The 24,806-nt window shown below is 38.8% G+C and overlaps 1 protein-coding gene across 20 annotated transcripts in view; it reads right to left on the reverse strand.

Annotated features, from left to right (window-relative positions):
- Nucleotides 1–24,806, reverse strand: part of SGIP1 (SH3GL interacting endocytic adaptor 1) — a 198,642-nt gene that overhangs the window by 104,468 nt on the left and 69,368 nt on the right. For 13 of the 20 annotated variants that reach the window (XM_037042988.1, XM_037043023.1, XM_037042979.1 and 10 more), the window contains exons 2-4: nt 9,826–9,889; nt 3,796–3,820; nt 2,725–2,808 (exon numbers count right to left, since the gene is read on the reverse strand). In XM_037042988.1, the coding sequence (XP_036898883.1) occupies nt 2,725–2,808; nt 3,796–3,820; nt 9,826–9,889 (173 nt within the window). The remainder of the gene's footprint in view (nt 1–2,724; nt 2,809–3,795; nt 3,821–9,825; nt 9,890–24,806) is intronic. The other 7 variants (XM_037043013.1, XM_037043050.1, XM_037043042.1 and 4 more) reach the window with 1 other exon arrangement.

A 24,806-nucleotide genomic window follows, 5' to 3' on the forward strand; every position in this document is an offset into this window, starting at 1 on the left:
TATCTGTTTTCATATAATGTGATGGGCTAAATCAATGGATGTAGTAATAATTGTGTTTTATCATACATTCATCAAGGTTCTTAGTTTGCACTGTGAGTTTTGTGTGTCAGCTCATGGCCACACAGTGATCTGCAGGTGAGAAGTATTCAAGACACAGTATGTACTACCTAAATATTATCTTTTTGCCACTGAGGTTGACTTGACTCACTTTGCAAATAATCCTATAGAACAGCACTGTCCAATAGCACTGTCTGGGAAGATGGGAATGTTCTATGTGTGTGCTATCCAATATGGTAGCCATTGGCCAAAAGTGCCTAGGGAATATCTCAACTGTGGCAGTGTGATTGTGAAACTGATTTTTAAAGGGCCAAATGTGGTTGCCATATTGAACAAAGTCACTGCATAGCCTGGGCAGAGATCAGCACCCTTGACTCCCCATCCTTTGGTAAAGTATACTGTTTCCCACAAGCCAAGGTCGTGCCAAATTCCTAACGTTACTAAGATAATAAATGATTACTCAATTTGTATGGTCATGCTTATGTTAGAGCCAAATATTTCTTATGAATAAATATTTTAAAAAATCTGAATACATTTCCTTTGTCTCAAAGGAGACACATATCTTTTATGCCTGATCACTCTTTAAAAGTATATTCAGACAACAGTATATAGAGTCTACCTGGATTTAAAAATTGGCCCCAGGTTATTCAAAAAGTAATTTGGAAATAACTAAAAAAGACTCTTCTTATGTGGAGTAAATAAATGCTACTTTTTTTCAAGTTTCAAATTGGGATTTTACTCACTGTTTCTACATACCCCTTGGAGATTTTAAACTAAAATCTGTTCCCTCACCAAAACTTTTTCCCCCTTCCCATGCACACCCTGCTTTGTTATTGTAGGGTGGCTCCTGTGGGCGGGGCTGCTGCAATTGATTGTTTTCATGTAGAAAAAGTTGTTAAAGGATCTGTTTGTTCTTCGAGACACATATAAAGAATCGCATGGAGTAGCAAACATACCATGGAAGAAACAACTCCTAGGCCAAATTGTAGGGCCTACCAATGTTGCAGGGTACCTTAAACAAAGAGTGAACTTTGGGGCCATAATGAGGCTCTATTCAGCAGGCCAGTGTAGGTAGGTCAAGAGAAGAAGAAAGAAGGAGGAAGATACAACCCAGGCACTAGGGATTATGTGGATCGAGTCCTTAGTCAGCCAGCACTTAATTTACAGGTAGAGAACAGATACCGGGACTCAGTAAGACTGAATAAAAATGGTTGTATTTCCAATCAAAGTATGAAAGGCCTAGCTCTACCATATTTTACCGTAGGTCAAAACCTTGCTGAGGGTCATTAATACATGCTGCACACACAGTTAACAGCTCCAAAAATGGGCCCTTTCCTGCATACTTACTCAGGAGGAGCAGAAGACGTCTACGCGTAGATGAAAATCTAAATTGCTTAGGAAAAAGTTAAAGTGTATCCTGCACAATTAGAGTTTGTCTCTGGGTCAAAGCGCATGGTAACACCAGCTGTCTGAACTCACAGACACCATGACGGACAGTTCTGCAGTGGACAGGTACCTTGAGCCACGTGGGAAGCAAGGTAAGTCCACCTTCATACATGGAACCCTGCCATGAAACCTCTGTAGATGAGTCTGCAAAAGCACTGTGGCTGGAGATGGGCTTCATTGGATTTTGATAAACTGAAATATGCTTAAGTACATTAAACCTGTTGTGTAGCTCTGTGTTGACAGTCATTTATAAGCATTACGTGGGTGCACTGCCACCTATAGTTTGTAGAACTAGGTCAGTGAAACATAAATTTCAACTTCAGTCATCCAAAAGACAGTAATTTGGAAGCTAAAGCAGCCATGTAAAAATAGAGTAGGTCCACAGACATGAGGTTTTAAAGTAATCAATCTGAGTTTGAAATAAAATCAGGTTCACATCTCTAAGGACTGAATGCAAACAAAAACTTGGGTCCCTATGGCACTGGTATAATAAAAAGTTTTCAAATTAGCGACCACAATTAGTAGGGAAAACCTGGGGAACATTTCCAAATAGTAAACCTAGCAGCTGGATAATAATTTCCAATTGCCCGTGAAGCTGCACATCCTGTTTCAGAGAACTAGCATTCATTTGAATGTAGCCTTTTTCAAATAGGTCTGCATTATTTCCTGAGAAATCAAAATTAGATAATTCCCCTTTCCTAATAATCACGACCAGAGATATTTATGGTGTTTCCAATTGAGAAACAAAGAGGGTACATGCACTGATAAATAACATTATATGACTTGGAATGGTGGTGGTAAAGGAGAACCTGGGGAGCTCTGGTACAAAGCCCTGAGCTAGAGTGGACAAGTCCACAGAATCACAGCTAGGTTCATCAATGCAGCATGTACTCACTCCATGCCAACAATGTGTCAGGCCTCTGGGTACATATTCTACCAGAAATTTAAACTGGTGGTCCCTAGGAGTGCAGAGAACACTGAGGTGGCAATGGGGCCTCACAGACAATGAGGGTGGGAGGGGCTTCAGAGAAAGGAAAAAGGACAAGACTCAGGGTGGCGGAGGGAAAGAAGCAAGAAATAGCAATCCATCCTGGGAGCAGCAGGGAGAGAAAGCAGAGGATAGCTAACAGAGCCTTGTGGAAGTTGGAATGGAGGGGGACAAGAGAACCCAGGGAGGGGACCCAGACAGAAGCAAAGAGATGACACAGAAGCAGAAAGTACCTGAGACAGAGTTAAGGAGAGGGCTCTGAGCCAGAAGCAAGAGGTGAGGAGAAGCTGAGTCTTCTGAGTCTTTTTTTTCCCCTGCTGAATAGAGCCTTGATTATAGTGTTACCCAGTGTCTGGTAAATTTCAGTCTATTTTCTTAACATTTAATGCAAGAACTACATGAATGCTACAGGCACCCCAAAGCTAGGAACCTTGAGTCAAGTGCAGGAGAAAACCTGCTATGGCTGCAATTAACACCCTAGTGTAGGTAAAGTATCATAAAGGGTGATTTTTCAAAAATATATTTTTAACCACCAGGTTTATTTTAGTTCCCACTCCAGCCCAATGAGCCTAATGTGAATTCTCTTTTTCAGTAACAGCTGTTCTTTTGGACCTTTGAATAGGCATCCGATTTAGATTTGAAGGAAGTCATTTTCAAAGTGGGGGTAGATTCCTATAGCACAACTTGGATAAATCCAAGCCAAGGCACCACAGACTTCTCCAAAAATCAGGAAATCTGGGGACCAGCAAGGAGTCAGAGTTACTATTCAATCTAAACCCTTGGTGGACACTTTCTTCCTTCAGGCTGTAAATTCAGGCATAAGTGGTTTCAAGACCATTCCTTACTTGTGAATTTAATATAGAAAATGTATCTGCAGCTCAACTATGAAAGGGGAAAAGCTGCTTTCAGTTTTATTGGATCTCAGTTCCATTATGACTTTGCGGCCTCTGTTGGAGAAAAACATTCTCACATAATGACTTTTTATATAATTAAATTGGAAATGAAATAAAAGTTGATGGCAGCAGCCTCTGCAGAAACTGTCTGGTTTTTGACCCACTATATTGATGACTAGTTTGCCTGCCTAATCTGGGGCAGGGCTTTAGGTGAATGCCATAAATAAGTTTAATATGATCAAGACTGCATTTATGTCCCATGCAATTACTACAGAAAATTATAACGATGAGAGGTCTGAAAAACCATTTAAGCTATTTTTCCCTAAGAAAAAAAAAATGGGGCTTTAGGAAATTTAACCACAGCTTATATTAAAGTGCAAACCTACTGAAAACAATTGTTTAAATACTTACAATTCCATCTCTATCCGGTGAACCTCTGTAACAAAAAGAAATTTGTAGCTATTAGGAAAATGAATCGTTCTTGCTACACAAAGCATCTTACAAAGAAGAAACATTAAGCACTTCTCTCCCCTTTCCCGCATGTACACCACAGTAAACCTATCTAATGCAAACTAAATCAAAACACATCTTCTAGTGGTGTTTGAGTGTAGGGTATGTGTATACAGGCGGGAGATTCTCCTTAAAACTTGAAGTCCACGAGGCCAAATTGCTGAAGCAGTACTTTGGTTGCCTTTTAGAGAAGAGCTCATTAAGCGTCTGTCCCAGTCAAGACGGCTCCATTTAATACAACTGTTGCAGGGAATGTATGTAAACCAGTTTGCTCTCTCTCGTCTTCTCCCCTGTGAGGGGTCTTGAATTTCTACCCTGAGAAGGAACTTCTATGGTATTGTTGAACTTACTTTGAGAATCTGTATTTTCTTCTATATTTCTCTACTGATTCTTCCTTTGATTATGGGAAAGTAGGAAATGGAGGACAATGTTTCCGAAGGGCTCACTCTGATGACCGAAGGGTAGTTGGAAGGGTAGCACGGTGGCACTATGCTCCAGGTGCTGCTTCTGAGTAAGGGCTCCTGAACAGGATGAATCTGAGTGTTCAGACTCTGTCCACCACTCATTAGTTCTGGGACCTTGAACACATTACCTAACCCCCGTAAGCCAGTTTAAATAAAATAATGTAAATCTATAAAGAATTTATAATAGTTCCTGACACACAGTAAGTATTCAAAAATGTTGGCTATCCCTGTTGTTTCTTCTGTGACGTCTCTGCACGAGGAACACAAAACTGTCCACCTGCAGCCACATTCGACTTAGTAGCAATAGAGGAAGGCTGTCATTATTGTTATTTTGAAAAACTGAATTGGAGGAGCCAGAGGAAGGGAGAAGCAAGAAGGTGGACTGTGAAATCTTGAGGAGTTTGGTATGGTTGAAACTTTCTGTAGGAAGTGGGACCAGGTAACAGAATTATTTATTTATTGCTTCAGAGGGTGGGCAGAGAGAAAAATGCAGAGTTAGTGGGACATCTCCCAGGTTTCAAGATGGGACACCCCTGCCTCATCAATAACCCCTTCTACATTAGCAGGATGTTTTTACTTGGCTTACAAAACACTTAGTGGAGGTGCATCGTTTTTCATAACCAGTTCTGTGTTCATGTGGATGAAGAGGATAGAAGCAGAGAGGATACTGATATTGAAAGACTGCTGGAGTTGAAAGAGGGTCTTCTGACATTCCCTGGTTATGAGAATTAGTTAGTAAAGAAATTTCATCTAAAATAGAAGAATAGGAAGAGTCTTAACTGATAAAAGTTATATCTCATTGAACAAATAGTGAGTGCTTATAATGGGCCAGGCACTAAGCTAGGATCTGGGGATAAAATAATGAGGACATGCTCATCATAGATGAGAGAGGCAAGTAATCTAGTGAGTTATCATGGCCACAATAGGCTCAGGTTGGTAGGAAAGCACAAAGGAAAGGTACCAACTCACACTCACCAAAACCAACTTTTCTTTTCAGAACTATTGGGTTGGCCATAAAGTCTGTTTAGTTTTTCCCATAAAATAAAAAATGCATATTTCATTTTCACCAATAACATTATTGATTTGGATGTTTTGAGTATGTCAGCTATCTCCCACATGGTAGAATGTTGATTCTTTTCAATTCATGTCTTGATTTGATTGCTATCAACTTCAACTGGTCTACCCGACCACAGGGCATCATCCAGTGAGAAATCTCCAGCATGAAACTTTGCAAACCACTTTTGATATGTTCAGTCAGTCATAGCACCTTCTCCACACACTGCACAAATCTGTTTTGCATTTCACTTGCATTTTCACCTTTCTTGAAATGATAAAGCATAATATGCTGAAAATGTTGCGTATTTTCTTCCATCTTCAATATTAAAATGGCAACACAAAATTTCACCAATTTTGATAAGCCTTTTTAAAAATGCATGCTTATATGACAGCTTCCACAATACAATCTAATAAAACTGTTTTAAATGAAGTTAAAGACAACTAGGTGCAACTAGAGCCATGTTACAGAAAAAACCAAATGAACTTTTTGGCCAGCCCAATGTATATAGCAAAAACGAGCATTTCTTCCTAGAATTTTAGCTTCTGCTAAAGGAATTGAGAAAGAGGTGATAGTAGCAACTTTTGCCTAGGATAAACTCAGAGGCACTGAAACTTGTGGGGATATCTTTGGGGGCAGCAAGTAATAGATGGGGAACAAACAAGGCTCTGGAGATAGGCCTGGCTGTAGTGTTGCCCTCTACTGGTCCAGATACCAGGGCACATCTATAGGGGATCTTACATGAGAGGCCACTTGATCTCCTGCATATTGCCTCTTTAAGAATGGCATGTCAAAATTTTAAATCAGAATAACTGTAATTGTATATAGCAGCATTGGTGTATTCTGATCCTTTGTCTTACCTACTGATAGAAATGGGGCTGGGGCCTCCTAGTGTGGTGGCAGTAAGCAGGGCAGGTAAGAGCTCTGGCTCTAGTGCCAGACACCTGGGTTCAATCGGCCTGTATTTTATAGCTGCACCATCTGGGGCACATCACTTCATCCCTTTCTGTCTCAGTTTCCTGATCTATAAAATGGCCATGGTAATAGCAAATACATACATCCCATAAGACAAGCAGAGAATTCAATGAGTTTATATAAATGAAGAATCTGAAATAGTGTCTAGAAGATAGTAAATGCTCATTAAATGTCATCTAGAATAAAATTGCTATATAATATGACCTAGGATGGGGCACAGAGTGATTTTAGCAGCATCAGACACTTGGGCATGCATTCTCAATTCACTTCATAACCCTTTTTATGAAATTTCATATTTTATTTTTAAATGACTTTAAAAATTGAATAGCAGACCCATTATATTTATTGAGTTCTATTGTAAAATTAGCCATCAACCATGAGCCCTTTGCCTTTGTTTTTAAAAGTGCCAGTTACCTCCTGCAACTACTGCCTTTTCTCTGTTATCTTCTTATTGGCTTTGATGATAATTTTGCCCATCTAGTCTTTTTCTTCTGGGTGATATAAGCCTAGGCACTTGATTCTGGACTAAAATACTGGTTTCAAGTCTTATTTCTGGGTAGCATTCAGCAAATTACCTAATCCCTTTTGACACTGATTTCTCACCTCTAAAACTGAGATATGATTTCTAACCTTATTAAATTACTGTGAGGATTAAAAGGAATATCAATACACATAATTTATCTTGCACAGGGGCTCCCACTTAGCACAGGCTCTTTCCTTTCCTCTCTCTACCAGGCACTGTAATGATGATTAAAGCAGGAATCTCTGGTTCTAAACCCACTCTGTATCTAAGGAAGTAGGATCAGCTGAAGTTGGGGCTGGTGGTACCAAGCAGGTGGTATGGTAACCCTGAGGGGGTTGCAACAGCTCTGAAAACAGTTTGCGTCAACAAAGTTTCAATGATGGCAGGCTACCCTTACCTAAAGCTGAAGGGACAGCAAATTTCCAGAGCATTTTGCCAACCTTTTGCAAGAATGATATACGACCCAGTTAGAGATCAAGGGCTCAGGAAAAGCAAAGGCTTAGACTAAAGAGTTGGTCCTCTGACTGTCATTGCCAGTGGAACCAATTTTATGGCTAATTTGCTACCACATACGTATTTTGGGGTGCTCCAGTGATAAGTTAAAGAGACATGCTTGGGATTCTACAAGCAAATGTTTCATCAGAGTATTTCAGAGAGATATTGGGCATCCACCCAAACCCATGAGGAAAAACTCCTTATTTTCATACCTTTAGAAATGGTAACGGAAGAGGAGTGCTCTGGCCACAGAAAATTAGCTCACCCTGCTCTGGGGAGGCTGTTTGACCGCTTTTCCCTTTTGAGGAAAATTTTTTTGTTTTTAATTTTCTTCACACACCAGAGATTATGTGAAGTCAGTTACAGATACAGTTTTCAAAGAAAAACAGATTTGGTTTCTGTTAATGTGCTCCTGAGATGTGTCTAATGATGTCCCACACAACCCATGGCACATTGTAGGTGACAGCAGAGGTTGCTGACAGACTGTACACGGTCTGGCTCTTTGGGGAAACTGGATTCCGTCTAGTGTAACCAAGGCCACGGAAGGAAAAGTGGCCTCCCAAGGCTGTGGGAATGCTGGCAATGCTGGAAGCAGAGCCAGTCTACAGACTCCAGTGAAAGAACCATCACCTGTTCTGCAGGTCGTTTAGAGAATGGCAAGTTCTTAAGAAATAATAGTAATTATGTGGTCCTTAAAAAAACTCCTAATTCAATTGTTTAGAAAAACAAGACTAGAGTAAATGTGAATTCCATGAAATAATTTTTTTACTGAAAGAAAAATTAAGAATAGGTGGCTTAATATTTGATATCTAGATTTAAAAAACTGCTTTTATTCCCCTCAATCCTTTACACTCTCTGGCTTAAAAACCTTCGAGGCATCAAGGGTGCCCACTGCCTGCAGAAGGAAGCCCAGACGCCACAGCCTGGCATGCCCTCTCTGGCTCTGATCTGCTTTCCAGACTCGTCCCCGGTTTTCATCTTTACCTGTAGCTGACATGTAGGCAAACTGCTCTATTTTGCACTAAATACCAAAGGACTTTCCCACCTCTCTGCTTTGGAGGCTGTTGTTCCTTTTGCACGAAATGCCTGTTCTTAAGATGAAGGTCAAAGTCAAAGCTCCTCCCTCCCTGAAACTTCACTGATCATCTGTCCAAATGTGAGCTTCCCCACCTTCAAACTCCCATGAATTCCATTTTTAATTGCTCACAAGGAATTTCCCACATATTAATTAGTATTAGTAATATTAAGAGTAGAAGTTGGTGCCATTTACTGAGCATTTACTAAGTACGAGGTACCATACTAGTAATTTCAAATGTCATCTCATTTTGTTATATGGAAGATATTTCAGCTTGTGTGGTAGATATTTTATTCCATGAATTATAAAATCTTGGAGGACAAGGACACAAGTGCAATGCTCAGTGTCCTGTGATAAAATTATGCATGGTAAAAATGTAAAGAAAGAAAAGCTAAGGGCGATAAATAAATGTAACCCTCTTTATTTTCAGCTGTGCCCAAACTAGTACTGATTTTCCCATTTTCTTTCTTTCATGGATTCCAGCCAAATGATGGGTTTAATGCCTCATTATATAGCAGACCACACCAGCTCTTCACTTTACATGGCCACCACCCTGCAGGTGAGTAGTGGTGTTCTCCTCTCACTGGTCTTGGGCTGGAATCCCGAGTTCCTGGCCATCCTACTTCCCATGTGAGTTACCTGCCTGGCTCAAAAATGCACCTGAGATTGTATGTCAAAGCTAGATACTCTAAAGGAGAACCTGAGATGGTCAAATAAATGCAATAAAACTGCTGTATCATTGGACATTTTTGAGATGGCTTTATCGGTGTCTATGGGCAATTGATTATCTTGGGTGTGGTCATTTAAACGTGTAAAAGTATCTTCAGAATTGTTTTTAGCACTGGTTTCTTATTTGCAGCCAAATAGCCTATCATTCCTAAGAATTCTGTTGGTTGATTTACAGTTGTGCTTGTACAAAATCTTGGCATCTCAAGCAAAAGCTTTGGAATGTTATCTAGACTAATTTCTGTTTCTGGCTCGGTCTAATCTATCTAAACAGGTGTTTGCGTCTTCATTTCAGTAACTTGGGCAATCCCAGAGGTGGAAATGAATACTTTTGGTCTCCACAGAAGTTACAATAACACTTCCTGCCTCCCAGGACTTTTGGAAAGTGTGGTTATCAGGTTATAAAATAATAACATGATGAAAAATTGAGCACATGATGAAAAGTCTTTGTCTTTGTGGCATCAATCTAAGAACTGTTTATGCCAAACAGCTACAGTTTACCCAGAAATAGAATATTACATTTTATCCAAGAGGACTCTGTGTACTCCAAAAATGACAATGACAACAGCATTCTTTGTCAAATAGCTCCTTTGCGGAGGCAAACTTTTAAGGTACTTACGTAGAGTCAGTGTCCTTTTCTTTCTTTCGTATTCCAAAGGCCTTCCTTGTACGTTTTTTCAATCCTGTGGGAAAACAACAAAGGGTCAAAGAAATCTATTTTCTATTTGAATGTTTCTGGCAACATTCATACGAAAACATTTTTAAAAGCTGCAACACATCCCTTAAATTTAAATGTTCAAAAGCAGTGAAAGTTCCTTCAGTTGAATGTACATGTACCCGTGAGTGCATGCATATGATTTACTATTGTTTTTTTCAACAGATGTCTATCAAAGATTCAGCACTATAAGTGCCCAGCACCATAAGCAACTTAAGTATGTAAAAGAATGAAAGGGAGATCAGAGCATGGTATAGAAAAGATTGCAAGCTTTTCTTAGAATGTTATTATTCATTACCCTAATTGGTCCTGCCAAGAGACCAAATCACAAATGTAGAAGAATAGTGATTTCCGGGTTAGTCTCATTCTTGAGACAGGTAATTCCAAGACACCAACTATGTAAACCATACCAAGGGAGCTACACGGACCTGACACATCGTGGTATCCCATATTCCCATCTCCTCTTTTTCTGTTTCCTCAGTTCTGTGGTTAGACTGAATTGTTAGCCATTCTTTGGATTACCCCAACATCTCTACTCTAGCATCCCCTTCTTCCTTTTCCTTACCTCTGGTTGAAGTGCTTTTCCTATTTTGTTGCTGTTCAGAATTTTAATTCAACCTTCAAGGCCTGGCCAAATGTCACCTCCTCAGAGAGGATGTCTCAGTCCTAATGGTGTAAGAAATGGATGATTCTGTGCTTCCCCCAAATGTTGCTCTTATATGTATTATAATAGACCAAACTGTTCCACTTACTATTTCCTGTATCAGCTTCCCTGATAGGCTGTCAGCCTTCTTATGGCAGAGGTCAAGGTTCCTACATTTGTATGTCCCCTACACCTAATACTAATACAAGTATTTGATTTATTCATTTGAAATATCTTCCAGGAAGCGTTGTTCAGGCAGTGTTGGGGTACGAAGACTCCTTTCTTCCATCCAGGGAAAACAGGCCCAATCTCGATTTTGCCATTCTTAAGGATAAGAAGGGCTTTGTTTGAGATTCCCATTTCCAGCACATTCCATGGTTACTTTTGTGACTTATGTTTCTTATGTTAATGAGCATTATTCAAACATGCTAAATGCCTATATATTCAAAACCTTAGTTTTTTTTCCTGGTGATGTGTAAAGTCTTTTTGACAAATTGGATTGGAAAAGTAACTGAGTTTCAGGATTCGTTTGGCACTATCAGGTGGAACAAAGGGGAAAACATTGACCGAATGAGTGATTTGATGACACCTTCTTCCAAAACATGTGAGTCAGCCTGAACTGCTCAGATTATCTGAGTCATTCATTATTTGGCTTTCAGGGTACTACTCAAATATAATCTCCAAAATACCTCTGTTCTGTCTGATTTTGTACTTTCATACTCATTTTATATAAAACATTTAGGTCTTTAAAATGTCAATGTTTGTTTAAAAAAACCTCCCACATATAAACTATTTTTCATTTCTCTTCACAGGAGGAGTTTTTAGAAAAATAAAGTTACTGACATTTGAAAAGCTACTCACCCATAATATTTAGGAACACCTTCCCTCCCATCATTTTTAACTTTGATGGTTAAAAACTTTCTTCCCTCTCATTTCTAATTGCCTTATCTCCTTATAGGGACAAAAATATCAGTTATAATCATCATTTTTTCCTTTAATTTTCCTTGGGTTTTGAGTCTCTTAATTGGTTTCTCTATGCTCCCAATTTAGCTTTGGCTTCACAATGAATGCCATATTCACCAATTGCTACTGGTTTTTATGGGGCCATAAAACAAATTCTATTATTATAGTATGTTTTCATATTACTTTACTTTCTATAACTTTATTATGATTAAGAAATAGCATGCCCTACTAAACAGATCAGAAAATACACACGGATTCCAGTAATTCTTGCATTAAATTAGTAACAGAGCAGGCAACAGTAGTTTTCCATAGACTGTCCTGTTTTTGACCACCAATTTGGACAATAGCCAATAGGAACTAAGTCATGAACATCACGAATTGTCCATTTTCCAGTGAAAAGTGTCCTGGATCAGGATCTAGGAGATACAGAGTTCATTCTCAGGATCATTTCTAATTGTGGAGCTGAATACAAGTTTCATTCATTTTGCATTTTGATCTCTCATTCTATAACAAATCAGCCAGTAAAAAGGATCAAAGAATTTACACATGCTCACAAAATGCTATGCTAATCCATAGCTTTATTTTCATTGAAAGTCATGTTTTCTGTGCACAGAATACAGCTATACGGGGAATGTACACAGGGATGCACCAAAGATGTGACATTCCAGAAAATCAAAACAAAGCCAATTATTGAATTAAAAAAATCATTGAAAACTTTCCCCCTTAAAAAATGGAAAAGATATGGGAAGTTTAGGAAAGCAGAAAAAAAAAACCCATGAAAGACAAAAGCAAACAAAGTATAAAATGTAAAAGTCATTCATATTTCAGCAGCTCTTTGAGAAAATGAAGGAAGAAATAATCATACCTGAGCCAAGATGGAGGCATAGGTGGAAACACTGTATCTCCTCGCACAACCAAGTTTAAAGACAACAAAGATTTAGTAACAAAAACGCAGCCAAAACAGACAGAAAATTGAACTGTACAGAAGTCCCACAACAAAGAACCATCCAGCAGGACTGGTAAGAGGGGCGGAGTTGGCGGCTGGTGGAGCAGGGTCACGGCAGGAAAAAGTGGCTGGACTGATCCAGGCACGCAGGTGGTGGTTGGCAGATCCCCAGGCGGGGTGGCAATGGTCAGACCCAGTGACGGTGCAAGGTGGCTGGCTGACTGCGGTCACACAGGCACACGCAGGTAAACCAGGCAAAGGAGCGAGCAGTAAGACCACGCAAAACAGGGCCCCAGCCACGGGAATTAAAGCTTAAAAGCACCAACTGGAAAAACTTTCGGGGGTTGAGGTGCCAGGAGAGGCTCCCAGGCTCACAGAGAGTTCGTTGGAGAGACTGACAGGGTCCTGAAGGGTGCACAGGCCCACACACCTGGGAACCTGTACCAGAAGGGCCCAATTTGCTTGTGGGAAGCAGCAGAGGGGACCAAAATCTGAGAGAGAGCTGAACAAACGCCCTTTCTCCCTCTCGGACCCTGCCCCCACATACAGCATCACAACCCAGAGACCTGGGTTGCCTCACCCTGGTGAACACCTAAGGCTCCACCCCTCATACATAATAGGCGCAAACAGACCAAAACATTATGGCTCAAGAAGAAGAACAGCTCCAAGCCTCAGAGACAATACTTCTAAGCGACCAAGAGATAGCCAACCTATCAGATGCACAGTTCAAAACACTGGTCATCAGGATGCTCACAGAACTGGTTGATTTTAGTCACAAATTAGATGAAAAAATGAAGGCTATAATAAGTGAAATGAAGCAAAATGCACAGGGAATCAATAGTGATGGGAATGAAACTGGGACTCAAATCAATCCAGTGGACCAGAAGGAAGAAAAAAAATAACCAAACAGAAAAGAATAAAGAAACAAGAATTCAAAAAAATGAGGAGATGCTTAGGAACCTCCAGGACACCTTTAAACATTCCAACATCCGAATTATAGGGGTACCAGAAGGGGAAGAGGAAGAACAAGTGGAAAACTTATTTGAACAAATAATAAAGGAGAACTTCCCCAGTCTGGCAAAGGAAATAGACTTCCAGGAAGTCCAGGAAGCTCAGAGAGTCCCCAAAAAGTGGGACCCATGGAGGAACACACCAAGGCACACCATAATTACCTTAGCCAAGATGAAAGATAAGGAGAGAATCTTAAAAGCAGCAAGAGAAAAGGAGACAGTTACCTACAAAGGAGTTCCCATCAGACCAGTTACCTACAAAGGAGTTCCCATCAGGGCAGTTCCCATCTAGTTCCCATTAGATCAGTTGAAGTTTGATTTGTCAGCTGATTTCTCATAAGAAACCTACAGGCAAGAAGGGGCTAGAAAGAAGTATTCCAAGTCATGAAAGGCAAAGACCTACATCCAAGATTGCTCTATACAGCAAAGCTTTCATTTAGAATGGAAGAGCAGATAACGTGCTTCTCAGATAAGGTCAAATTCAAGGAATTCATCATCACCAAGCCCTTATTATATGAAATGTTAAAGGGACTTATCTAAGAAAAAGAAGAAAAAAAGATATGAACAGTGAAAGGATAGCAAACTCAGTTATTAACAACCACACCTAAAACAAAAGCAAACTAAGTGGACAGCTAGATCAGGAGCAGAACCATAGAAATGGAGATCACATGGAGGGTTAGCAACAGGGGAGTGGGAGGAGGAGAAGGGGGAGGAGGTACAGAGAATAAGTAGCATAGACGGTAGGTAGAAAATAGGCAGGAGGGAGGGCAAGAATAGTATGGGAAATAAAGAATCCAAAGAACCTGTGAACTTGTGACACATGGACACAAATTAAAGGGGGAGAATGGTGGGGGAGGGGGTGTGCAGGGTGAAGGGGAATGAAGGGGGGAAAGGGACAACTGGCATAATCAATAAAATATATTTTAAAAAAATAAATAATCACACCAACTGTGTTAAAATGAATGAGGAAGTGTGCATATGTCTTTTGAGAGTTTATTTTAAAAATTCAAAGAAAGTCTTTGAAAAAAAGCACAGTCAAAGACCTTACAGAATAACAAATTTAAGACACTATGATAACTTGATAAGCTTAAAAAACACACTGCATCAAACGATTCATTTATAACCCTAGAACTCCATGAAAAATGTAAAATCACTTTCTACAGTGTAATATTTCCTGGGCTGGGTCGTGAATCTTTTGTCAACTATTTTTTAACAAACATGGGAGGGAAAAACAGTGTTTTTGAGAAATGAAGTGACTTTTCCCTCGCCAATATCAAAACAGAGAGCGGAAAAGGGTACAAAAAGTGTTATTGTTTTGATGATCTGGGACTAGAAGGACTCTGTCCCAAGCTGTGGACCTGAGAACTTCTTCCTTATGCATCCAGAACTGCCGTCGTAGATACTGGATTTAGACAAACAGATGTTAGATTCCTGCAAGAGCCTTTAGGTTCCATTTATTATACATGTAGTCAAACTAATGAAGGTATGCCCAATCATTTAGTTTAAATTTTTTCTAAATATAAAGCAAATCATTCTCCATCAACTGATAAATGGATAAACAAATGTCAAATACCCACACCATAGAATATCATTCAGCCATAAAAAGGACTGGAGAATTGATATATACTATGACATGAATAAAGCTTGAAAACATTATGCTAAGTGAAAGAAGCCAAGTATAAAAAGGCACAGTCGGTATGATTTTATTTATACAAAATATCCAAAGCAGAATATTTCATTGATACAGAAAGCACATTAGAGGTTGCCAGGGGCAGGGTGGAGGGGACATGGGGAGTGGATGCTTAACAGGTAGGTACAAAGGTGACAAAAAGTTGTGGAACTAGGTAATAGTGATGGTTGCATAACATTGAAAATGTACTAAATACCACAAAATTGCACTTTAAAATGGCCCAAATAGGAAATTTTATGTTATGTTTATTTTACCACACGCACGAAAAAAGACACAGACTAGTTCAAGCCAGATGCTTCTGTGATAGGAGGGGGGGAAGATGAAAGGGAGTGGGGAAGGAAAAAAAGAAACAGAGTCTGTGGACACGTAGAAGGGAGCAGAATGCATGGCCTTCTTTGAAATCCAAAGAGCTGGGATCAAATCCCAATTTGACCTTCTGCTGGTTGTCATTTGCAGCAAAATTAATAGAGAATCTATGAGGTATTGTGTTACTTTTCTATGTTAGATTCATGTCCTCACAGGGCATGAGTGTTGGAGGGACAGGCTTAGTTTCTTTCTCTGTAATTCCTAGGAACATGGGGAAGTCAGGGCTTGGTCACTGAGTGCCTCATATATGCCAAGCACGATGCTGAGCACTTTATACAAATTAATTCATTCAACAAGCCCGGAAGGTATTACTATCCCCTATTTTGTGGGTTAACAAACAGATGCAAAATGCTTAAATTCCTCTTCCAATGTGACTAAATAAACAACTGATGAGACCAAGAGTCTGAGTCAGGTTTGTTTGGCTCCAAGCTAAGCAACTTCTTACAGGGTGTTCATGCTGATTCTCACAGTACCCAGGACAATGCCTGGTACACAGTGGATACATCAGTGTTTATTTAGCAATTTTTTAAAAAGCCAATTAAAACAAAAAAATGAATGACTTTTCCTGATGTCTGCAATCTATATTCCATTGATGTTGAGGTTTTTTATATTCATTTCTGTAAACAGAATTACTAAGGAAGAAGGAGCCCCAAACTACAGAGGACAGACCTATTTGAATGCATAGGTATTAGGCCAGGGACCCAGGGTGAGGGGTGTGCTGTGACCCCACCATGTTTTCAGGTGAAGAATGTACACAGTGGCACATTGAAAAGCCTGGTTTAGCACAAAACACATATTACAAATAAAAACGAGTAGATGTAAATGTATTAAGTACACTTACACTGTTTTAAAACATATGTTATGTTCTTTAGCCCAACACAATCTTGTAAGGTGGGAGCTATTACTGTATTGAGTGCATACCTACTGTGGGGCATGAGAAGTAACTGGTGCCCCGTCACACAGGTGGTAACTGGCCGACCACTCCTCCAAGTCCCTCTGCCTGACTCCGGAGTCCATGCCCTTCATGGCTTTGGAATATCTTCCTATTACTCATCATCATTCATTTTGACCTCTTATTAATGACAAACAAATATACATGCAAAAAAACCCTTGATTTTTTTAAAATTAGGAGACATTTTCAGAAAAATTAGGCTGCATGTACATCAAACTCAGACTATATTTTGCATATTTAAATCTTTTAATGCTACCCAACTAACATAAAAAGACTCAAACATGTTTGCTAAAAGAATTATTTCTGTAATAAATATAAATTTTTTGTTTGAATCTTCATCAGCTTGGAGGGTTACTCCAAGTTGAATCACATATAATGGAATTACTTACTTTCTGCAAGAACCCAGGCCAAACATTTGGTCTCGGAAACAAAAAACAGGCAAATTTAATTGTCCTGGACATAATGTGCATACTGACTGCAACTCTAGATGGGCAATATCTATTCATTATGGTGTTCAATGTATTTCTGTCAGAAAAGATCATGATACTTTGCATATCAGCTCTTCCTCTAAGTTTTAAATATAGGTACTAAAATTTAATTGAGATTCTTTGTTATAGAATCTTACAGAAAGATGTAAGACCAGTTAGGATGAAGGCCAGTCCCTCCCATAATTTTTTAATGATATTCACAATTTTTAGACTATTGCCTAAGATATGGAAGATACTGAATCAAGGTGAGTACCAGGAAATATGAAAAGTTGAGTTCAGTGTCTAGCTATACTTGGAACATGGTAGTCACTCAACAAATGTTTCCTGGTCGCTCTACATATTTGTAGTTCTAATCAAATTGTTTAAAATTGGCAGGTATGCAGTCTTTGGTCTGAATGTTTTATCTTCACTTTTATGTGACTTAAAAATAATCCAGGGGATCTTCATACCTAGCAAGAACAAAGCGTCTTTACAAGATGCTACCCCAACATTCTGAGCTAAGCCTATTGGGAAAAAAGAGCATCTTAGTGGCACACTCCATCAGTACCAAATTGCACAGCAGCCTGATGCTGAGAGCACTTTGAAGTTCACATTCGATATATGGAAGTTCATGTTAGTCCACTAAAATGGAACTTGCTAGAAGGCAATTATGACCTTTAAGGACTAAAAACAGTAATGACTTTTCTAAAAAAGAAATATTTAATCTTTTGGTAACATGGAAGAAAATGTTAAAGATGGTCACAGAACAGGTTTGTCACAAAAAGGACTTAGTGTTTGCTATGCCAATGTCCATGTAATGAAGGAGCTGGAGGAAGTAGGAAGAATTTTAAGCAGACAAAAGTTATTAAGCTTTAAGTGCAGGAACAGGACCCACGGGAAGCAGATGTAGTCACAAAGAAAGGAGCCTGAGCTCTGTAGGACAGGACTGCTTCAAATCTCATCTTCACCATCTCTTGGGGCAAGTTATTCAACCTCCCTGAACCTCAGTTTTTTCAGGTATGCATCATAAAAAGTTTTGTAAAGTTTAAATCACAGCTAAATAACATGTGAAATATATTACACATCACTTTATACAGATTTCTTTTTTGTGTAGTTTTGATTTATAAAGCAACTAGAAATCAGTTATTTCAACTAAGTACATAAGAATAACTACATGCCTGGTTTTAGCACTTACAGCATCTCCATAGCTGTTCTTTCAGAAACAAAAATACATCAAAATTAGAAAATAATCACAATTCCAAAATCTCAAGCTTTTCTTGGTTATAGTATAATAATAACAAAACCAAACTTGATCTCAAGAAATATAATTTACTACCTTTTATCATTAAAGATAAATAGGGATTAAAAGACTCACAGTAAGAAATAAAACTATGTCCCATAGCAGGAAAATACAGCATTGATTAAGCCTTTACTGTGTACAAGTCTATTACAAACTGTAATCAGAGGGTCTTCCCAGCATGATTTGAAAGTAAATCTATTCTATTGTACTTGGGTTACTTCTATTATCCTTGGGTTAGTATATAGAATTTGGAGCTTCCAGCTCCCACCTGGTGGAAAGACATATCACCTTGTTTGGAGAACAACCCTTCAAACACCAGTGAAATTAACTGGACCTGTTAAGGAGAACTGTTCTGTAGAGCGGTTTCTCTCTCATCCTTTCTTTCCCTCTGTCATTCTCTTTCCACATGGATGGATTCTCTTCTCTCATCGCGAGACCCTCCCCAGCCTGACAGTGACATGCACACAGAACCAAAGTTAATGATCCTGCTCAGATGAAATCCAGTTTCCAGACATAAACCCAAATATTCAACTGAATCTTAATTCTCTAAATCTCATTTTCAAAACATTCCATTTTCAACAAGAAAATAAATCTAAAAGAAAGCAAACTGTAACAGAAATGCTTTTTGTATGCCCTTGCCTTTTTATGTATCATCCAGAAAGAAGCAACTAAATTGTCACTAGGTGTACCTGTTAGTGCTGTCAGTTAAATTCTTCAAAGGTGGATTAAACAAGAAAGCTGGAACATGTCCTGCATAGAATTGTTTTGGTTTAATTCTAATCTGCTACATGGGAGCAGAGTAGGAGGCAGGGGAAAGGAGATTTGATTGGCACAGTTGACCCAGCACACCACAGGTTATTAGCCAAATTTATCTAGTAGGAATCGTGAAATATCCTTCCAAAAGGAAATGGAAATGGTTAAAGTTAAAAACATATAGACATAGAGATAATTTTTGAAAAATGTTATCAGATAAACATACATAAAATAAAGGTTAAAGGGTAACTAAATAAAGAATTTAGCTCTACGTTCTTTTGAGAGGCCTTAAAAGTTTCTGGGATGCACGTGAATTGACCCTGTTTGCAAAATTTATAGTAATGATTATGATCATCCATCAATTCATTTACCTTTTCTCCATCTGTCTACCTCTCCATCTGGCCACCTATCCACCCACCCACCCATCTATCCTTTGACCATAAATTCCAATAGGTAACAAAGTTCATTGTCATGAAATTATTCCTGTTAGATAATACAAATCTATCAAGTTGCAATGAAAATCTGCTCTTCTTTAGTCTATTCATTTTGGAGGTAGAAAATAAAAACTCAGCCCTCTTGGAAAAAAAACATTGGTAGGCTTGCAGGTTTACTAAGCCATCCATCCCTTCAATCATCTTCTTAGGCTATATGGTCACATTATTATTCCCTTTCTTTGAATATCTTATATTTCAAACATTTAAATTCATGTTTGTTACTCTACTAATGGTTCTATGACTCTAAGTCCTCATATTTTTCTAGCATGCTCAGATGTCAACTTTTCCTGTCACTGGTCAGTGTTCTCTTCATCAACATCACAGTATTGGGCAGGGATATAATCCAAGCCTTTCATTCAGTGTGTAGAGTAAGCAAATTCCTGAGTATTTGGGATCACTGTCAGAAGATACGATATCTAATATTGCCCTTGAATTACGTGAGATCAGAAATCAGTTACAAAACCCCTGCAACACCTCTCTTAAGTCAGGCAACTATCACACACTTAAGCTCCTCCTTATCTACTGATTAATGCACATGCATAATTGTGTGGTATCTGAGATAAAGAATGATGTGAGATAAGAATGTCAGGGGCCAGACTGTACAAATTCTTGAAGGTCAAGTTAAGGACTTTAGATTTTAAGTGCACTGGGAGGTCACTGAAAATAATGGAACAGGTAAGGAACATCATCTAAAAACTTTCTTCCCCTATCAGCAATATTTATTACCTAGTACCAGAAAGTTCCAATAAAAATTAATTTTTGTAATGGTCACTATGATGTGCTCTATAAATAACTTGCCTTTTCTAGATCATCAAAAGACAACATATTGAATATTGGTTTAGTGTTATAAGTATTATGCTGTAGTAATTATTTGAAAACCATTATTTGAGTTAGGTTCTGTATAGAAAGTCTAAGTAGTATATTTAATTTACTAAAACAGCTGAATACCTGAGTCTCTCTGACCAAGAGTTTCGCGTTTGTGATAGTATATAAATACATCAGTTTTGACAATCTTAACTGAGATTCAAACTAAGAGTTTAGCGTTTGTGATCATATGTAAATACAACAATTCTGACAATCCTAATTGAGATTCAAACTAAAAACCTTCTGTTTAAACTCCTATGAGTCCTGAACTCAAACTCCGCATAGAGTTCTGTTATGTTTGTGTTCAGCCCCCAATCACAGTCTCGCTATACTAGATGTCTAGCTAGAACATTTGATGTCTCAAGAATTCAGCTTTCCACCATAAAAATCTGCTTCACATGATGATAAATAAATGCTACCCATGCAAAAAGTGATATTATTTATTGGTATAATTATTGTCATTTTAACTGAGAGTTGAAAGCAGTGAAGTATAGCAGTATATATCATATAAAAGTAAAGATCTAATCCAGTGCAAATAGTAAAGTTTCTCTCTTCCCTGATTAATATAAAAAAGGAAAAAAAATCAATTTTCCCTTGCAAACCAATTAAGAGTATATTTTCTAATATCTTCCTGTTGGATAATATTAACTCTAAGATTCTATGAAATCTTGCTTAATTTTCAACACTCCACAAAAATAATGACAATTGGTCACCTGAGGAAAGGGTAATCTGAAACTGAACTTCCAAGTTAGCTCCTTTCCCAGGGGCTCCCTCTACAAGTAAAATGGTGCCATTATCTCCTAAGATGGTCCATTCAAGAACCTAAAAAGTACCTTGACTCCTCTTTTTCCTTCTTCTCCACAGTGTTGTTTGTGCTCTTTCTTATATATATCCAATCTATTCACCCAGGGTACTTTCACCTCAGGAAGCTGTCAACTTCAAGACATGGCCTCTAAAATTGCCATGGAGGGTGAATAAAAGCATGAGGAAGTCACCTTGAAAACTTTACCACCTCACCTAGGAAGAGACAGAGTTTTGCTCATATACCATTGACTTATATACCATATGGCTTCACCTAGTTTTAACGGATGCTGGAAAATGAAGTCCCTGGCTATGAAGCCACTTCCCAGCAACAGCTCTGCACTATGGAAAGGGAACTTGGCTCTTTGGAAGTGAACTAGCTGTATCTTCCGATGCCTACACGGAGAGGCCATATCTCTCATTATTATTTATCTGTAGCCAGGAGCTCTAATCCCACATAATTAACTTGCTGCCACTTGCTGCCTGTGTTACTGTGGATAAATCTGTATCTCTCTCAGCCTCAGTATTCTCTTCCATTAAGTGGATCTTATTTCATAGGACTGCTATGAAAACAAAAGAAATCATGCATATATGTGCTTAGCAAAATCAAAGGCTTGTGATAACCAATATTTTCTAGAAATTGAATTGGACTATAAAATGGATCCCAGGAAAAATTTTTCAAATTGCTTGGCCAGGGCTAAAACCTCACTTTTTATGTTTTCAAATCTAATACATATTACATTTTATATATATGTATATGTTAAAACTATAACTTTTATCTCAGAAAATTAAATTCTGTGGAGTAAGATAAGCCAGCTTTAAGCTAGCATCTACTCAGTGCCTGCTATGGACTTTTCATGCATTATCTCATTAAAACTCACAGCACCACACTGTGATGTGGGTATGATCTTTCCACTTTACAGATGAGGAAGGGACTTCTCAGAGAATGCCTAGAGTTTGCCAGCACAGAATGGATAGTGAGTGATGGGTCAGGGGTCATATTTGTGTTTGTTGGAACCCAGGGCCTGTGCTCCTGACCCATACACACACATTTGCTGAGTGGCTGAGGGGAGTGTGGGTGGTGCACACAGCACTCTGACCATGCGCTTGCTCAAATTCCTCAGAGCTCTCCAGCTGGTTCTTCTCCTGGTTCGTTCCTTAGTCTCCTCTCCCAGCACTCCTGGGAATACCTTCCCTACATGGTCTACTTCATCCTCTTGCTAGCATTATTATAGAAAAAAGAATCTTATATTCAGGAAAATAGAAAGCAATATCAAGAACTAAGTCAGTAGTTGGTATGTAGGAATGAAGTATTTTCTATGCCACCAAGTCCTAACTATTGAGTAGGTTTTACCTCTGGAAATATTGAAGAGATTGACCACCCATCTTTGTCACAGGTTGTCTCCTAGTAGAGGGGTTATAGGACAACCCTCTAGGCCTTTTAGGACTCACGTTCGATAGAATAGGTTCAGCCACACAACCAAAAGGCAAGGGAAAAAGAAACCATTTCTGTCTCTGAATGCCAGTTTTAATTTTATCAGTGGTGACAGTGTTCGTCTCCCTCATTCCAAATACTCAGCCATCAACTGCCAGCAGAATGCACCCCACCATTATGGTGCACCCTGTGCCGCTCAGCTGTACCCAGTGGTAGGTCTTGCTTGAAACAGCTCACTGTATCCCATCTGCTTAAGAGTGATCTCCAATATAAAGAGGTTTTATGTGTAAGTCGTGCAGATTCAAGGCTGGTAGGCAACCTGGCCACTGTATGTGATAATACTCCAAGACCTGGTCCCTTATGCTAAATGAACTTATCATTTGAGATAACAAATGAGTACTTGATTTAGGAAATATGAGAGAGTGATGTGGAAAGTTAGAAGACTATTATAAACTTAAGCATGTTTCATGCACAAAGTAAAACTTGGAATGTCTAAATTCTGTTGAGAAACAAATGTAGTAAAAACCCCATTAGAAGACAGTATAGTTCCTAGAAAAAACACATGGCTCCAATCCTGTTTTCAATAGGGTGTATGTTTTAGAATTCCAGGAAAAACACATGCATGAAAATGGTCTCTCTAGCTGTAACAAATAAGGTCTTTTACACATAGGAGTGGCTCTTCTTTTTGGTCAGAGATCCCACCAGAAATCTAATAACAGCTGTGGATCTTTTCCCCATAAAATATTGACACTCACATTATCTACCAGAGTGTGAGCACTATTCCTGGGACTTCACAGGCTAGCTATGTATCACGGACCCCAAGTTAAGTCCCTTCCTTGGTAGAAAGTCAGTTTTTTTAAAAAAATTTATGCTGTGTAACCATAATGTATAAATACATGACTTTGGCAGAGATGACTCAGCTATTCCTAGCATTATGGTGACTCTTCATCAGAAATGAAATAAATTCCTTAACACCTCATAAGGACTCAGAGCCTCAGTCAGGCTTAGAATTCAGTGTCTGTCTCTGGACCCATGAAGATCGATGCTCTGAATTAGTCAGTCAGCCAAGTCCTCTGTCATGTTCCCACTCAAGGAGCCTCCCTATTTTTCTTCTGGATGGTTCAGTCATCCCTCTGCTTCTATTACAAACAGCCAGTGTTGGTGCTGGAACCGCAGCTTCAGAATGGAGTGAAAGGAGGAAAAAAGCCTAGTTACTTCAGAGAAGAAATAGAAACTGAAGATCTTGGTCACTAACAATGAAAATGAAAAAAAAATAAATGTAATTCCTATGTGTGTGCTAATTACAATGTTAGGCCTACTCACGTCCTTGCCTTCATTTATTCCATAAATCATCCTGCTGGGTAGCTATCATCCACCCACTTTTTACATTTGGGTAGCCAGAGGCTCTAAGAGATTATGTAACTCATGTAAGACTCCACGGTTAATATGTGGCATTAATATTTAAATATTTTTGTGTCTGATTCTGAGTCTAGAATTTTTCTACTATATAATGCTTTTTAATATACTTATTAAAAACATGAGATCTAACTCCATGCTTCTAGTATCTTACAATTATCTATGTCTGAGAGACCTCAAAGTTTTCTTAGCTAAAAATATATGCATGAGGGAAAAAGGTGACCTACACTTCCTAGAATACTCGGAAGAACACTTCCAACACTAAAGTCACATGGGTCTGGCTGAGTGATGAGGCAATTGAAACCTTATATGGAGCCCTGGGCTTCCATCCAAGGGCATTCAGACTCAAACATTTGTCCCCCTTACCCACAGGAAATAGGTTTCAATCCCACTTCCTAGTGGATGCCTGAAACTGTGGAAAGTAGGAATCCTATTATTATATTATCTAATGTATATCTTATTATGCAGCATGTATATTACTGTTTTTTCCTGTACATGCATACGTACGATAAAGTTCAGCTTATAAATTAGGCACAGTAAGAGATTAACAGTTATAATTAATAATAAAATGGTACCATTTTAGTGATATACGGTAATAAAAGTCATGCAAATGTGGACTCTCCCTCTCTCTCTCTCTCTCTCTCTCTCTCTGCAATAACTGATCTGATAACCCAAATTGCTACTAAGTGACCAGTGGGCAGGCAGAGGTAGCATATACAGAATGGGCACACTGGACAAAGGGAGGAGGGAGAGGGGCAGTGTGAGATTTTGTCATACTACTCAGA

This window comes from Sturnira hondurensis, unplaced genomic scaffold (genome assembly GCF_014824575.4).
Source record: "Sturnira hondurensis isolate 20B ecotype Veracruz unplaced genomic scaffold, ASM1482457v3 Scaffold0000648, whole genome shotgun sequence".
In the NCBI taxonomy this organism is placed as follows: domain Eukaryota; kingdom Metazoa; phylum Chordata; class Mammalia; order Chiroptera; family Phyllostomidae; genus Sturnira; species Sturnira hondurensis.